General features: G+C 40.3%; 1 protein-coding gene across 1 annotated transcript in view; it reads right to left on the reverse strand.

Moving 5' to 3' along the window:
- The window catches only part of vps37d (VPS37D subunit of ESCRT-I), a 31,947-nt gene that overhangs the window by 11,440 nt on the left and 3,084 nt on the right, over nucleotides 1–17,423 (reverse strand). Inside the window, exon 2 of the mRNA XM_080041576.1 lies at nucleotides 13,088–13,259. Within this exon, the coding sequence (XP_079897702.1) occupies nucleotides 13,088–13,259 (172 nt within the window). The remainder of the gene's footprint in view (nucleotides 1–13,087; nucleotides 13,260–17,423) is intronic.

Here is a 17,423-nt window from a genome sequence, read left to right on the forward strand (position 1 = left end):
CCCCATACACTGTGTGCAAAATGTTTAGGCAAGTTGTATTGCCCCCCCTTACCTCCCTGTAGAACCGCCCCTGCTGCACATTGACATAGATGTAATACTCTGTTTCCTGCCCAGGGACTACAGATGAAAATTTGCTTATAGCTAACTCTGGTACTGCTAATGAGCTGTGCATTGTCCCTGTTAAATAAACAAATAAATAAAACATCCATATAAACGCTGCAAATATGCTGGTTAATTAGGCTGTCTTGAAATGATGCAATTTGGCCCCAGTGTAAACAGCATATACAGCTCCGGAAAAAATTAAGAGAGCAATCTGGATTTTTCTTCAATCTTCATCTCTACATAATTTATTGAAAATGCTCTTAATTACTAAAATGTATTGGAATTTGGTAGAAATGTTTATATCATAAAACCAAAATGTTCATTCTACTCAAACATATGCCTATATAGAGTAAAACAAGAGACACTGACAATTTGGAGTGGTCTCTTAATTTTTTACAGAGCTGTGTATACAGAAACACATGGTTTAAGATGTAGCACAGCTTGAGATGTGACAAAAACAACACTTCATTACATACAGGAAGCAACACCAATGTCATAGTGACCAACAGGCACTGGGTGAAAGGGGCACATCCTGCCAGATAAATATGTTTTAGTATGACTTAACCACACTCTCTCTCTCTCACATGTACGCAGCATGTGTTGGCTCCCGGGGACTGGGGAGGAGGTCCTGATTATTAACGAGCTCGGGCCCAGCTGACTGTAGCCACGGTAACCCCCCCCCGGGTCAAACGGGACGGGGACTGAGTCACAGTAATGACTCTAATAACTCTATAAGCCCCTAAGGGAGATCTCCACACACCCTAACACACACACACACACACACACACACACAAGCCAACGTCTCGCACATACACACACACATTCAAATACACACACACGGCAACGTCACACACACACACGCAGGCGTACACACACACACGCCAACGTCACAACCACACACACACACACACACACACACACACACACACACACACACACAAACGCCAATGTCTCACACACACACACACACACACACACACACACACACACACAAACACACACCCCAACGTCTCACACACCCAACGCACACACACACACACACAAGCCAACGTCTCTCTCACACACACACACACACACACACACACACACACACACACACACACACACACACACACACACACACACACCAACATCTCACACACACGCACACACCCTCTCACCCACCCACTCATCTGCACTGAAAGAGAAAATGCACAACATGTGCATCATGTGTCACATTTGCAGTCAAGATGTCCTCTTTGCTTCTCACTGAAGGATGTTAAAGGTGGTGTCAGCGATTCTGGAGAATGCTTGTTGTCAAAATCATTGAATATCTAAAACTGGCATGTTGCTAGCTAGGGTGTGCCCCCTTTGTTTACATTCTCTTTGTTAACACACCAGTTTACAGAGCCTATGGTGTGTATTAACGCCAGATTTATTTTCAGCGCGCACTTAGTACTGATCATGAGGAAATATTCACTGAATTTGACAAAACGTGATTTTGACAACAATCATACGATACCCCACCTTTGGGATACCGTTGCTATTTTAAAATTCCCAGGGATACGCTATCACCATATTACCGCCGACCCTACAGTAACCTCTGCATTACTAATCTATTGCTACACATCACATTCAAGCGCTCTGTGGCTATTGTCGACATACTGTAGTAAACAATACACACGCTTTAGGGGAAGGGGCTGCTCGCGACCCCGACCCTACAGATGTCGGGTGATGGGGGTCTGATGAGAGGTGACAACGAGGCAAAGAAATGCTCCTGTAGCAGCTGTATGTGACCTACATCGGAGTAGGGGGTTATACGGAGGGTAGTGTGTGTGTGTGTGTGTGTGTGTGTGTGTGTGTGTGTGTGTGTGTGTGTGTGTGTGTGTGTGTGTGTGTGTGTGTGTGTATATGTGGTCGGGGTTGTGTGTGTGTGTGTGGTCGGGGGTTGGGTTTTCTCATCTGCTTCTGTGTGAGTGCGCGTGTGCTTCTGTGTGTGTGTGTGTGTGTGTGTGTGCGTGCCTCCGTGTGATTGGGGGTTGGGTGGACCCAGGGGCCAGTGCGGACTCATGCTATGCCTTACAAGTGAATGGTGTCGGTGATGGGGTGACACACTGTGTCTGGCAGCGAACATGAGAACATTAGAAGTCAAGGGCGGGTCACACAATGCAGCTACAGCTCTCAGTTCATCCATATAACGTTTCCCTGAAAAAGGGTTTTATGTTGCATATGATTATGAGTGTTTCTCTAATTAGTTTGTTAAAGGATGCTGGATAGGTTTTTATACAAATTGCACAAAGATTATATCATCGATAATAATGAGTGCTTGTGTTGGGAATGCGTACATTTACATACTCAGTCTCTTATTATTATTTTCTATGTGTCGTATGCATGTGCATGTAATTTCTATAAATATTATGTCTGTTTTTTCTTTCTTTATTTGTCAAAAAATGGAAAACTCAATAAACACATTGCTTAAAAAAAAGGGTTTTATTGACTAAACAGCTGGCCTTGATTACAACCGAAACCATTAGTTAATGAATAGATCGATTGACAACAACAGCTGATCTTATGAAGGTTAACAAATACCATGGCGTATTGATATGGCACCCCACGTGTTAAAAGTGCTTTCAATTACTTTGGCTGACTGGATATATGGATGTTAACATTGATTTGTTTTCCGATATTGGAGCTTTCAGAAAAATTGTATCCACCAACATGTTATCACAGCTTCGATGCTGAGTGCACAAGTTGGAAAATTGAATATACAGTAATTCCCATATTTCACATGGATAATCTGGCAGGCAAAGGGATGGACTTCCTTTTAGCAATGGCATTCCCAGCTCTAAGCAATCAACTTGAAGGCCTATGTTGTTTTACAGACATCTACCAATGCATACCGATAATAATACTATTAAATTAAATTATATTGTAAATTTAATATCTGGCATTTTTTCAGGATTTTTCTTAAATTTTGAAGACCAAATTAATGACAGATTATTCGGGAAAATTTCAGATGACTATTAACAAACTATTCTGGATTATCTTGTGAGAACAGAAGGATGCACAGAGGGAGGGATGGATGGATGGATGGATGGATGGACAGGGCGATGGACAGATGGACACAGTGACCTCTCCTCCCTTTTGGCACTGCTGTTAAAGGGTCAGTCAGAGTCTAAATGATGGGGGGGGAAACACATGGCCTCCCACTTCCTCCTGGAGGCACCTGTTCATGCAGATCCTTAAATTGGTATTTGTCCCATTGGATGAATTTGTTTTGTAATGTTGACACTGATGTTTATTCTACTGGAGCATTTCATTTACATTATTAATGAGACACATCGACTTTGTAATTGCATGCTTATTAGTTTTTAAACTGGTGGTCAATTCCTCTAAAGGAAATTTGAATTATTTATTTTTTAAAATAAATAAAGTAGAAATGGTAAAATAATGGTATAGAGCGACAGGCACCGATATCGTCAACATGTCCAGACCAGTCAAGTTTATATTCAGCCTTAAAATCCTTGGCATTGAGTCCATTGTGTTCTGGGAAGGCCCCGTGCTGTTGTAATGTGATCGTTGTGGCAGGTGCCGTCACTGTTTGGCAAACTGCTGATGTCAACAAGCTAACGCTAACGGCCTGCACTCAAACCCTGAGAAAGAATACAGCAGTAATTCACCTGTATCGGATTGCAAATAGTGGCTACTGGCTATACAGGCTCTGCTACGTCTTACAATTACATTAGTTCCTGCTATGATCTAGTCCTTTAAAAGGATTGTGTGAGAAAATGCAAACCTTGAATACTGCCTCTAATAAATACTATCAAAAGCTTAGTTTTATTTATTTATTTTTAAGATTTTTTTTGGGCATTTTTTTATGCTTTATTGATAGTGTAGAGACAGAGTTGAAATGGAGCAGAGAGCGGAGTGACATGCAGAGAACGAACGCGGGCTGGAATCGAACCCGGGTCCGCTGCTGGCCGAGGCCCATGGGGGGGACGCCCTACCAACTGAGCTAAGGGCGCCCCCATTAAGCTTAGTTTCAAAGGTGCAGTGTGTGTAATTACGTGTATTTTGGTGTCATCTATTGGTGAAATTTCTGGATTGCAATTCTCTGTGTCTACCCCTTGGGTAGAATTTACAGAAGCTATGGTGGCCTTCAAGGACAAGAAGCTATAGTCACTAAAGATGGCATCATCCACCACTTCCTCAAGTCTTTCCACAATATCAAGTAATAAAGGGGAGATGTATTTAGTTATTTTTTATATAGAACTTCTTCTTCGGCTTTCAACAGGTGCATTTCCCCAAGACACCAACTATACTGTATGAAACACAGACTGTTTTCCCGGCGTTCCATGTCTACCCATGACTTATTTGATGCAGAATTATTTTTTGGGGCATTATTATTCCACATTCTAATCCATCATGAGAGATACTTTTCCAATCGGTGTAAAAACGGTATGCATGTCTTTCAAAATGGAACGGGAACTGATTTATTGTACTCGCAAAAATGCACATAAACGTCAGTAAAACATCAATGCTGCATAGCTGTTGTTTTTGCAGTATTTATTGTTGCCCTTAGCAACACAGATTTCCACACATTCCATGCCTGACCGGCTGTTGGATATCAATGCAACCGACTTGACGGAGCGTACCGCTTTGAAACAACACAAAACACAGAGACATGCCATCGGTCGACAATGATACAATGAATTATTTCCCCTTCAAAAGCTGCTAACTCCACTGCACTGTATGGTGTACTGTAAGGAATGCAGTAAGTTGAACATGTCGGGCAAGTGATTATACGCAAATAGGTCACGGTATTGCAGATGGGGCCTTGTAGGGCATGGATCTATCCCAGGCTTGAAAATTAGCCAGCGACGACAGAGTCAGCATGTGAATTACACCCCTGCAGCGCTCCAGACGCGTGTTTGTCCTTTTCTAACACAACATGTTACTAAGCGTGACAACCTGAGACCAGATCCAACAACAGTGTGATAGCAGCTTCACTGTGTGTAAAAACTGGCAGTGACACATTGCTGTTTTTAAGTCCATTAAGGCCAGAAACTGCAGGCAAAAAGCACTGGTCAATTTTGAGATTTTTAGTCTATTAAGTGCTTAAGAAGTGGAGATGTTTGGTTCAGAATATTAACAAAAATTAATGTTGCGATAATGGCCGTTAAATGTTCATTTTGGACCTTTTATTACTAGTATGAAAGAAGACATGTTACGGAAAATCTAATACAAACTGACAGTAACCGATTGCTATTTCTGAGTCCATTAAGAGGTCTCATGTGAAAGCTGGCACGCTCCACTGAGGAGAAATAATATTTGCAATCAATATCAGTCCGGTGCATTTTTTCCACCATCTGGCCCTTTTACGTGCTGACCACTGTGGTGAGTCCCGTCAATCAAACCAGTGTGATCGGCACCAAGACATCCTTTTCCCCACTGTTGTTTTGAGTTTTTGTGGGTTTGTGATCTTTTCTCGGCCTGTTCATTCACGGTCAATGCAGCCCATGGGATTAATAATACTGGCTTTATATCAGCTGTCCAAAACCAGAACTTGTGTTCCTACAAGTGAAAGAGCTCCTCTGAGAGCGTTTTTATTCAAGCTATTCCAAGGATTTCCCTCTGTTTTATAAGCATTCGGAGAACCCAAGGCCCTTTTGCATTTCCGTCCATGTCACTGGTAACTCTATTGTTGCTTCATGGGAGGTTAAGCCAAAAAATCAAACCCCAACTGAGCAAGTCCCCCGACAACCAAGTTTGACATTTGAAAGAGAAAATGTTTCAACAGCTAAAGACGGCATTTTACTTTGAACTTCTTGTATGATTAAAAATGTCAGAACAAGCGAGTGACAGTCTAAGCCGTCAGCTGTGGACTTCATTGTTGTGTGTAAACCTGTAGACATAGTAGGTGTAACTTGTGTTTACTCTATCCAGCCAAACAAGACTTCAATGAAACTGAAAACACCCTTTTAATCTGACATCTCCAAAAGGACAGCAAAAATACACTTTGTCTGGTTAATTAGCTGTCTGCATGCTTGTGTCTGAAGTTGAATTTACACTTGGCCAAAGATGGAGTTTTTGTTTTTTGCCAAGAGGAGACATGGATCTGTATCATTTCAATCACAAAATAACAATTGGTTGTGTCGTTTTCCAAAAAAGTATTTTCTTCTACATGGACAAGAATCCATTCTGTTGCATAACCAAGCCAACAAAAAAACTCTACTGGGTATCCTACCCCTGGGTTTGGTATACAGGAACTTCACACTTGTACTGAAAGGCTACCAACTGTTAGTAACACACACGCACCATCTTGACTTGTTCTGTGTCCCTCTGAAACAACTTCTTTCACTCTGAACTTCTGAAATATGTATCAGACCCTGAACCCCGTCACAGATTAAGAAAGCAAATCTGACCTGACAGCATGAGTCATAAATGTCTAAAATCTACAAGATGAGTTGGTATCACGCACTGAGAAACACAATGAAACATTCCCCCTTTTTTACATCCTTAAAAACCACATCTAACATTGACTTTGATAAGTAGAAGGCCTTTATTCAAATCTGAAGTTGGAAAGTCCCAAACAAAAAGGGGCTTTGGTTCCTGGACACTACATGCACTTCCCAGAGGAAGTTAACACAAAAGCTTCGTCTCCCAGTTCACACAGTTTATTTAGATCTGGTGTGATGGCAACAAACAAGCCCGTAATCCCATTAGGATTACCACACCCAACATCACAAATAAAAGTATTAACATGAGACGCAGCACGCACAGCTCAAACAGCAGATGTTCAAACGCTGACCTCCGCTTGTCCTGAACTAAGTGGGTGTGTGGAGAGTTTAGTATGTGGTCGGTGGGTAAAAGGTTCAATTTGATATTATATCATATTACATGTATTTATTTTTTTGGTCACATGAATGTTATTTCTGCAGTTTCAAGCTATATTTTATGTAAAACAACGGTTTGGCACTTGGATATCAGGAGACAAAGGAAGAATTGTAACAGAGGGAAAAGGTGCCGTCTGGCCGTTGTCAGTAGACTGTTAAAACAGCTGAAAGCCTTCAATGGCATCAAATGATCTGCCACGGTCTACCTACAACGTTTTGACTAAACTGATGCCAGGAACCAAACATGCGGACGCTGCTTACATAGCTGAGATACAGTGTTGAAATAGAAATAGTGTTGTTGTTTCAAAGCTGTCAAAGTCATGCCTCATTTTCATGTATCCAATTATGATACAAAAGTATTGATATATTAAAAATTTGACCTGATACTGAATTCAACATCTAATAGCAATAGGTAAATGTAAAGGGTTCTTAGTCGTAGTAGGAAAGAGTTATATATAAATATAATCCATCCGCAATGTGAATCACTTTAGAGCAACGTTTTGCAAAAGAAATTGCCTACCAATCGCAGATTTAACGTTGTAACTTTAGATGGGTAATGACAGCCTCTCATTTCTAGCTGACAACCATCTGGCTTCAGGTTTTCCTTCCAACCAGGCAAGAGCACACCAGACTGGACTTATTAAATCAACTGATCTGTCTTCACACACAGTTGATTTGTTGGATCAGGTGGGCTCTTCCTTGGTTGTGAAACCCAACAGCGACACTGGTCTTTTCATTGATCAGTTTGACACCCTCGTGCTAGCAGATTTTGTCAATTTACTAGCTTATTAAGCAAACACTATCTTCAAACAAACAAATGGTTGAGTAATCTAATTGTTTCCAGCTGACATGTTTTAAAATAAGGATCTTTAAAAAGGTGACTTAAGTATGTACTTAGTGGCACTGGCTACTGGCTACATATAAGCCTGAGAATGCGTATACTAAACCAATCCCAAGTAAGCATCCTAACCATGTAGAAGACATTTAATCAAATAAACACTGCAGCATTGTTCTTGTAACATGTAAAGTGTGTTAGTCCTTGGAAAATAAATGTGATAAGAGATTATTGTAACCAAGGCTCTCTTCTTAGCTTACTTACATAGATATGTATTGTGTAGTGTGTAAGTCTGTATGTATATTTGTGTTATATGTTTTGTAAGTTGAAACCTGTACCAAGCTTTACTGACAACAAAGTCCACCAGCCTGGCTGTGTGGTCATTAAAATAATCAATCAATCAATCAATCAATCAATCAATCAATCAATCAATCAATCAATCAATCAATCAATCAATCAATCAATCAATCAATCAATCTATGCTGTTGTGGTCATTTTTTGACTGTTTATTTTCCACATTTCAAGAGACAGGGCTTTTAGCAAGAGGACTGATCAATGGGTTGGACGTATAGTGAAATGTATTGCGAATGGTGAAATCAGATGGTGGTTCCAGGATTGTAAACTTTGCTGATTCCAATAGAGCAAGCTGCCAATGGTAGACTGTATTGTGATATAGTAGCATCCAGGCCTTAGGCTCCCTAGTGGGTCATTACCGGAGCTTTTAACCTGTAACTCCTCAAAATGATGGAGTATGAAATGCCACTGGCCTTGGAAATAAAACACTGTGTCGTGTCACTAGTGTAGGTTACAAGCTTGTTAGCCAGACACACACTAATGTTTGCAGTTTACTTTGGAGCAGACATACACAGTTTTTAGCTGTATTTTTAGCTCAGTTGTATGAAGTACGGCTCTAACCTTGAGGGAGGAATTAAGCGAACAGTCAATTTACCTCCGAGAATAGTTCTTAAGTGTTGCAGAATTCTTTTCAACACCCACAGAGGAATCAAGAGTGGCCAAATGGGAATATAAATACCGCAAACTAGTCTGTGCTTCGTTAACATTGACACTTACAACTTACAGCTGCTGAATGTTATGGCTGCAGTCAGTGGCGAGGCTGCTGTTGTAGCTTGAAATATTGGCATCTCTTCCTTTGTGTCATTTTAAAACCATATCTGCATAATCTTGAGAGAAGCATGGGCTCTTTGATTCATAGTAAGTAACACCATATCTGACAGCGGGTGTTGATGTTTTAAATAGCACCGTCGCTGTGCCAAAATTATCTCAGCGTGATCTGATACTGTCAAAATAGACCTGCTAAGCCTTTTATCAGTCAGTTACTTGGAGGAAATTTTTTCTTTGAAGAACTTATCTGCTCTGTAAACTATCAAAACCTCAAATCATTGTGATCTCTAGCTGAAAGTTTCAGTTCCAAATATGTCTACAATCCATCATATATACTGTAGGTGTGCTCGGTAGTAAAGAGGGGACAGATCCTTAATGATATCAGGTGCCGAATCTGCCGATACGGTCGCAATTTATTGGCTAACAGACTGAAGTCTCCGATCCATATTCCAGAGGCAGTTTCTTTCTTGGTTCTCTTGGTCTTTAATGATGCTGTTGCTATAAAATTACTGTTGCTGGATTAACATACTGCCAAACTTGATTTGTCCTGTTCAGACTTAAGAAGCAGCCATTGTTGTTTTTGAAATGCAGAATAGATCTCTCTCACTGATCACTTATGCCCCACTAGAATGTGTTGAGGGGAGTTTATCAACTGTATTTTGCTTTGTTTTGGATCACAAACATTGCGACATTTTCGAGCATCCACCAATTGAGCAGTGAACCCTCAAGCAATAACAGCGCGAGGCTCATGTCGCTGAGGCGAGCTCTGCCATAGTAGGGCGCACAGCATGCTAAGCACGAGAAAAGGTTTTCATTTAAGTTTTTTAAGTTCAAATAAAATACTGTATCTGCAAAAAGTCCACTGGCATATTCCCATTCTCTTCTCTTGTGACACAATATCTGCTCAGAGCAACTAAAGCCAACCAAAGTTGTTTCAATGGTTACATTTGGGCACTTAAAGCCTGTTAGTTCTGGTAGGGGAAAGTTCACAGTCTTGGCTTGATGTTGGAAAACTCAGCAGTGACTTAAAGCAAAATAAGTGTTTATTTTAACTATAAACATTCAACCTAATTAAGTCAACCACAATCTCTCCCTGGCCACTGCTTCTGTAACCCAAACGTAACCACACCAGATTAAAATCCATAATTAATAGATATATGTAATTCCTAAGAGAGACAGGGTTGCTTTAGAAGGTCAGCTACTGTATCCGTGTGTGTGTGTGTCTGTGTGTGTGTGTGTGTGTGTGTGTGTGTGTGTGTGTGTGTGTGTGTGTGTGTGTGTGTGTGTGTGTGTGTGTGTGTGTTAAGGGTATTATCTTTTATCGCAAATGTTTAAAAGTCAGTGCGGATGATTGGAGACTATCAGCAGAAAGAAGCTGAGAAAAAAATCAATGCCAATAATGTGTTGTGAGCAACGTCTGGAGGAGGCGATAAGACATACTCAAAAGAGAACCACAACCACAGCAAATCTGTCTGCCAGGTTTCTATGGCCACAGATCCACATCCACTCAGACAGCAGGATGTATTAAAGCAATACAGCTGTCTGCGATGATCCACTCCGAAGTTTCAATCAAAGAATCGATAAAAAAAATTGATTTATAAAGCACCGCCACCGCCACCTTTCAAACGAATCTCATGTAGTTTAAGGCTTTACATTGATTGCAATATAGAGAAGAAAGAAAGGAGAAATGGATGCGGAGACCAATGCAGGCTAAGCATTAAAATATGAGTGGTAGTTAAAATGATAAAAGAATTAGAAGCAGTCAATAAAAAAGTGATAGCAATAATAGTCAAATATAATAATACATCTTGAATTAAAACTGTTTAAAAATAATAAAATCTAATAATACAATTAAAATTATAAAATGTTATATAAAAATATTAAATCAAATAAAGTTAAAACTGAGAAAAATAGATTAAAAATGTATAAATACAGTAAGAATAAATCATAATAAAATGTGTAATAATAAAGTACTACAATATTTCTTCAATATTTTCTGCTCCTCTTAGAAAATATTGAGTTTTTTATTGGGTTTTTCTCCGCTACAATAACTCGCTTCAAGGAAACACTTCTCAATCATCCTCTTATCCTCTACAACCCTCACGTCCCGTCTCCGTTGTTGCAGCAAATGAGAATCAGATGTTTTAGCAGAGGAAGGACAGCCCCCACCCCCCACCCTCCACCCCCTCCACCACACCCATCCTGCTTTGCTGGGGATTCGGGATAGCATCTGTGTATTGCGCACACATTGACAGGAAGTTTAACATTCCACCCAACTTCCATCACCGGCCGGCAGCTGAGCCCGTAGCACAATCTTGGCAATGCCTCTTCGTTAGGGTGAAACAGCGCTTTGCACCAGTGGGCCCGCGCCATAAAAGCGTGCGCCCAAGAGGTATAAATAAGCAGCAGTTGACATTAGTTACCTCTGGAAAAAACTGCATCTGGATATATTTTATCACCTGCTCGCTCGCTGCTTGCCACTTATGTCAAATGGAATTCCTGCAGCTTTGCCCCATGGGGCTTCAGAGTTAAAGGTGGAGTCAGCGATTCTGATGAATGTGAGTTGTCAAAATCACTTTCTGTCAAAATATCTCCTCCCACACGCTGAAAAAGAATCCTGTGTTAAGATACAGCCTAAGCACTGTAAACGGGCAGGTTGATAACTACCAAACATGGGCCCCCTTTGTCTACATGTACCAGTTTACAGAGCCTAGGCTGTGTATTAACGGAAACACCAGATTTTTTGGTCAGTGCCTGCACACACAGTATGGAATGTCAGAGGATCATGAGGAGATATTCAGTGATTTTGGCACCGAGCGTCCTCCAGAACCGCTGACTCTACCTTGGAGGGGCTGATGTCTAAACAGAAGACATCCTCTGGTGCTGCTCTAATAGCTGCTCTGTCAAAAGCCTGGCTTGCCTAAACAAAGACAAGGGCCCTTTCACCCCGCAAATTCCTTGACAACTGCTGCAAAGCTTCCTGCTGGCATTTGATATGCTCCATTTCGTTCCCATGACCAAACTTACAGTCATGCTGAGGCTTTCGCTGAGCACTTGAAGGCTTGTCTCTGAGCTGACACGTCAAGCTGGAGCTTTCTCTTCTTTAGTCATTCTCATTCTCTGCACCAGCGAGAGTGTCACAGCCAGTCAGAAGCGATTTAACTTTTCATTTTGCTTTCTATGTCTCAAAATCATGCTGGTTTTTTTTGTTTTGTTTTTAAATCATGCAAGAAAAGCCATATTTCACGCAGCAGTTGCAAGGTGAGACAATGAGGAGCCACTGTGGGAACTTACATATAATTAAGTTTTAACCTTGGCTTGGCTCGGACGCTAGCTTTTCTTGAGTTTTATGCGATTTCTTCTTCTGGTTTTCACTGAAGTTCACATAAAAATCTCAGGAAATCTCTGTGGCCCTTTTAAACCTTTAAACCCCTACGAGGAATTCTCATTTTTCATCCGATGATCATAAATGCCCTTTTAACAGCAAACGAGAGAATCAGCAAAAGGATTCCTATATAGTTATTATAAATGCATTTGCTCTGGTCTGAATCCCCGCCAACTCAGGCAAAACGATTAAGGGCAGGCAGACCGGAACATCCTGTGTTTACTTTGCTTCACGGTCGTCATATTACCATCATTATGAATCTGACAGCCACAGTGATTGGTCACATATAAATACATATCCTCATTGAGATGCATCCTGTGGTTTCTCTTCCACTTACTTCTTAAACAGATGAATGCGCTGCCGGCACTTGCTTGGGTGCTGATGACGTAAAAACACTACTGCTTTTGTCCAAAGGGGGACGCTAGAATCAACACAAACTGAAAGCTACTTGTAGTCAGTTTTAGTAGTGTCTACAACATGTCACCAGCCGTTTAAGGACACATAGAAAGTTGTCTTATCACAAAAATGGCAGCAATGCTACTTACGCTGGCCTTTTGAATGCTTGACATGTTTACCGATTCAGTCCTGGAATCTGAACTCTGCGACCTTGTCATCACCACCACACTCTGACTAATGTCTCGACAGCGATCGTCCGCTGGCATCCTAAATGAAACCAGAACCGGCCCCCCACCCCTAGACACACACACACACACACACACACACACACACACACACACACACACACACACTCTGGATAAACTAACTCACCAAGCTGACTCTTCTTTTCACAGCATGTGGTTGCCAGGTTGGACAGTTCGCGGTATTTTTCCGCCAGTTGGAGTTTGCCGTTACACAGTCGGGGTCGTCGGGCGAGACTCTCCTCGGCCAGACTCCGGTTGGTGGTCAGCAGCATCTCCCTGTCCACCTGAAGGTCCTGGAACTGAACACAAGGCAACACGTGACTGATTAGTCTTTCATTTTAACCTGTCATTTTTTTTTTTTCATGTTCTACTTCTATTCATTCGCATTTAAATGTTTTATGTCTATTCATTCGATATTCTAATGTGTATTATGTATTCTAATCTTGCCCCTGTAGAGGCACTTTGAAGGGCCTTGTGTCTGAATTGTGCTATATAAATAAACTTGCCTTGCCTTGCCTTTCATGCATGATGTATAGCATGAGTACAAGTGTGTGTTGATTCCCTAAACAACAAAACGTACAGTATATCTAACAGAATGTCTTGCTTAGAGTATTTAAGCGGCATATTAAGAGTTGCACAGAATGACAGAAAATGTATCTGCAACATATTTTGATGTTGAATTAATCGTTTTAAGTCGTTTTGCAAGGAATATCTCAGATCTCTGTCTGGTTCCAGTATTTTAAGTGCCCTTTCACAACTTAAAGTCCAAACCAAAGTAATTGGGAGTCCAGCATAGTGACTTGTGGCAAAAGGCAAGTGGTCCAAATAGCTAGAGGAATAGCTGCTGCTTTATAGCGCCCCTTTAGAAAAACTAACAGTCTTTCTAAATATTGTATTCCTTCTGCCATCAAGCTCCTAAACCTAAAAGTGGTGAATTCGAGTGAATAAATTGTTGTATTCATTTGAATTCCTGTTTTGCCTCTCATCATATAATGGTTTACACTCGAAGATAGACTCTCATTTCAGTGGCCTATTTGTTTGTTCATTTATTCATTGTCCATACATTATCTGAATGTAGGCTTAACTCAATGTGCAGTGCATCTTCTTATGCCTCATCTACTTACATGTATATTTTATTTATTTATCATTTCAACTGTGTATTTCACATTGCTATGTCCTCCTGTGTGTAGTGCCAGTGAGCATCTCTGTTAATGTACTGACTGTTTTATTTATTGTCTATATGGCATAGATCTGTCTGTTTGTTTGTATGTTTGTAAATGTATCTGAATGGCCTCCTCGGTTGACTGATTAAACTGAATTGCCCTTTGGGATATAAACAACTGAACTGGAAGATCAGAGAAAATGTATAGAAGAATGACCCTGTAGATGATTGTATTTTCTACAGATGTAGTCAAGGTATGTTGGTGCCTTTGCCTTGAAATAAATTGTTGTTCCAATGGATTTAGTGTCCTATACACACACATTCACAGCTAGTCCCTCTACAGCTGGATGAGTTCACACAGCCCGAGTGACCCCTAGAGTTTGGAGGGAACGTGGCTGAAATGAGAAAGTTTTTGGTCTATTTGAAAGTCCCTCGGAGCTGCCTGATATAATCCCTTTGCTATTGGATAATAGACAATGTAGTGCACAGGACATTGAATAACCTTTAAAAAGTGGAGTCAGCAATGAAGAATACACTTATTTTCTAAATCACTTTGTCAAAATCAGTGAACATTTCCTGCATTTTTGGATGGTATTGAGGCATCTTGGTCGATGCCAAAAAAGTATGGAACTTTGATACCCAGCAGCACTACTCCAACTTAAACCAGCTCTGAAAAACTACACCTGCTTCTCAAACAACCAACACCATCCTTGGTCAAACTAGACTTAAGCAGAGCGCAAACAGAAATTATACTTTGACATGTCTCACATTATCTCCCTAACCGCCTTTACATCCACATTATTTTCATAATGACAAACAAACATAACATTTGAGGGGCCATCTCCGATATCAACTGCTGCTTGTCTTGTTTTGACTTAAAAGTAGGTCGCAGCTCAAACAGAATTATTTATATCTTCCAAACACCATTTTTTTCTCAAATCAAATCATTTTAGAATACACCCCCTTGAGCATGTTTGTGTTGAGTTTAAGCATGAGGTTTTTTTTTCTTAAGAATATGGATTGGAACGCAAAGGCAAATAATCCATGAGTCACTGGGATGGATTATTGATTATATACTATCTTTGGGCTCCACTAAGGCTGTCTGGTGTCACAACAGTCTCATTTTGAACCAGTTTAGTTTGTCTTAGTAAACTGAGCTGCACAGCCTGAGACAACCTATTATGTTGCAGGTTCAGGTTCAATGTAACTGGAGAAATGAGTCAGTTTGAAGGATCTCGACAGGGAGAAAACTACTTCTACCAGTAGGCTGCACAGATAATCAAATTTAAATCAACAATTTTGCATTCCCATGATCAAACTAACATGATTTAGCTATGTTGAAATTGTGTGCCTGCTGAAAATTCCTAAATATGTACCATTTTGATTTGATGCTAGTGTGATGTTCTTTATTTCAGGCACCGGTGGGCGATTTCACTATGGTGGTGACGCCAGGCTGGTGGAAAACCCTGTAAATCGTAACTGTTTTAGGACTAAAGAAGTTGAATACTTATACTAATACTCACAGACCTTTGGATTTTGAATACCGGACTTTTACTTGTAATGGAGGGATTTGTTTTCATTATCAAACTAGTTATTTTACTTCTTCTATCAGTGAAATTGTGGCTTTTAGTTTTTCTGCGTGATGTATCCCCACTGCTCATATTCCGTGCCCAATATTACAATTCATTTTATATGACCCGTTTTCTTTTGATGTCAGTGGTGGTCTTTATTTCAGATGACGCCGGGCGATTTTACTATTAAACGCTGGTGGAAAACCCTGAGCCGAAGGTAATAAAAGTAATGTGTGGTGAAAGATCAGAATTCTGGATGTTTATGGCTTCATCGGGCTGTCAAATGCATTTATCATGCCATTGGGGATTTGAGAGACGGCGGTGTAGGGGCATGTGTGTGTATATAATGTGGAGGGGGAGGGGTGGCCAATGTCTGTCACTAGACCATAAGAGAGCCATAAATTATTTAAAAGGAAAGCCACTCCCTTCAAGGACTGGCAAACAATAGCATTGCTGTAAAGAAACCGGTCTCAATCAAGGACACAATACTTTTCTTGCACAATTGCTTTCTCTCAACAGTCACTTTCACCTAGGGCCTGAATTTAGTTCATTTGATGAGGTTTTAGTTCATTTGAATCCTAACCCTTTTTTGTAATATTTACTCATTCATTTGATGTGGAAATTGTTTTAATTAATTCTATTTAGAAACAAAAAGGGTTTAAATTTTTTCTTGTTTTTACAAAGAAAGGAAATGTGCATTCACTGAATATAGTATGTATTGTATTTGCAGTTATACCATTTTGTAGTTGAAATAGTAAACAAAGTCATAGTTCGTCTGTAGGCCAAATCTCACTTTGTGTAAACAAATCTTGAGAAAATCGTATCGTGAACCCAGTGTTGTGAATCGTATCAAATGTGAGTTGAGTGAATCGTTACATCCCTGGTAAAATCTTTCACCAGACCATAAGAAAACCATAAATAATTAAAAAGGCAAGCCACTCCCTTCAATGCCTTCTAGACAAAAGCATTGCTGTTAAGAAACATTCTCAAACGAGGACACAATGCCACTTTCAAAATCCACTTTGGTCGAATCCATCAGATATGAACATTCCTGTGATTCTGCCCAGTCGGATACTTTTTCTTGCTCAATTGCTTTTCTTTCAACAGTCACTCACTTAAAGCCCGAAGGCCATTTGAGTCCGGCACAGCAGTGTGCTGCATCTGTCTCACATTTAACGGGTCACCAAAAGGATGTATGAGTCCCAAGTTCAGAGGAATTTGCAGAATGTGCCCCGTGGTGAAAAGATGGTCTGTCCAAGAGCAGAAACAGGGCACCCCAAAAGGATATCCAAGTAGAATTTAAGACTTTTTAATACCCTTTTAATGCCAATGTCAACTTACTGGCTAGAGTGGTAAGGATATAATGGAAATTCTGATGCATTTTAAGGTACTTTTTTAAAGAACATTAGGTGTAGTATTTATTTTATCCTACAAAAAGGGCAATCAAAAATGTGAAGCCCGACTTTGTAAAGGAAGATCAATACTGTGTTGGTGAAATCCATTACTTTTAGGCCTTATTTTGAGAATATTAAATGTAATGCTTTTTTGATGCTTTTCAGACCCTGCGCAGGTACCCTGAGAAAGAATCACTACAGGTCTTCTGATCATTGTTTAAGAAAGAAAAAGTTGCAACAAGCTGCAAGAAGAAATGTATCAGTTTGTTTCAGAGGACATTTATCCGCCCTGCATTTCCTTAAGCATGAGTCAAAACGGACGCTCCATTTCCTGCT

Source organism: Ammodytes marinus (assembly GCF_949987685.1).
Source record: "Ammodytes marinus genome assembly, chromosome: 14".
Classification (NCBI taxonomy): Eukaryota; Metazoa; Chordata; class Actinopteri; order Uranoscopiformes; family Ammodytidae; genus Ammodytes; species Ammodytes marinus.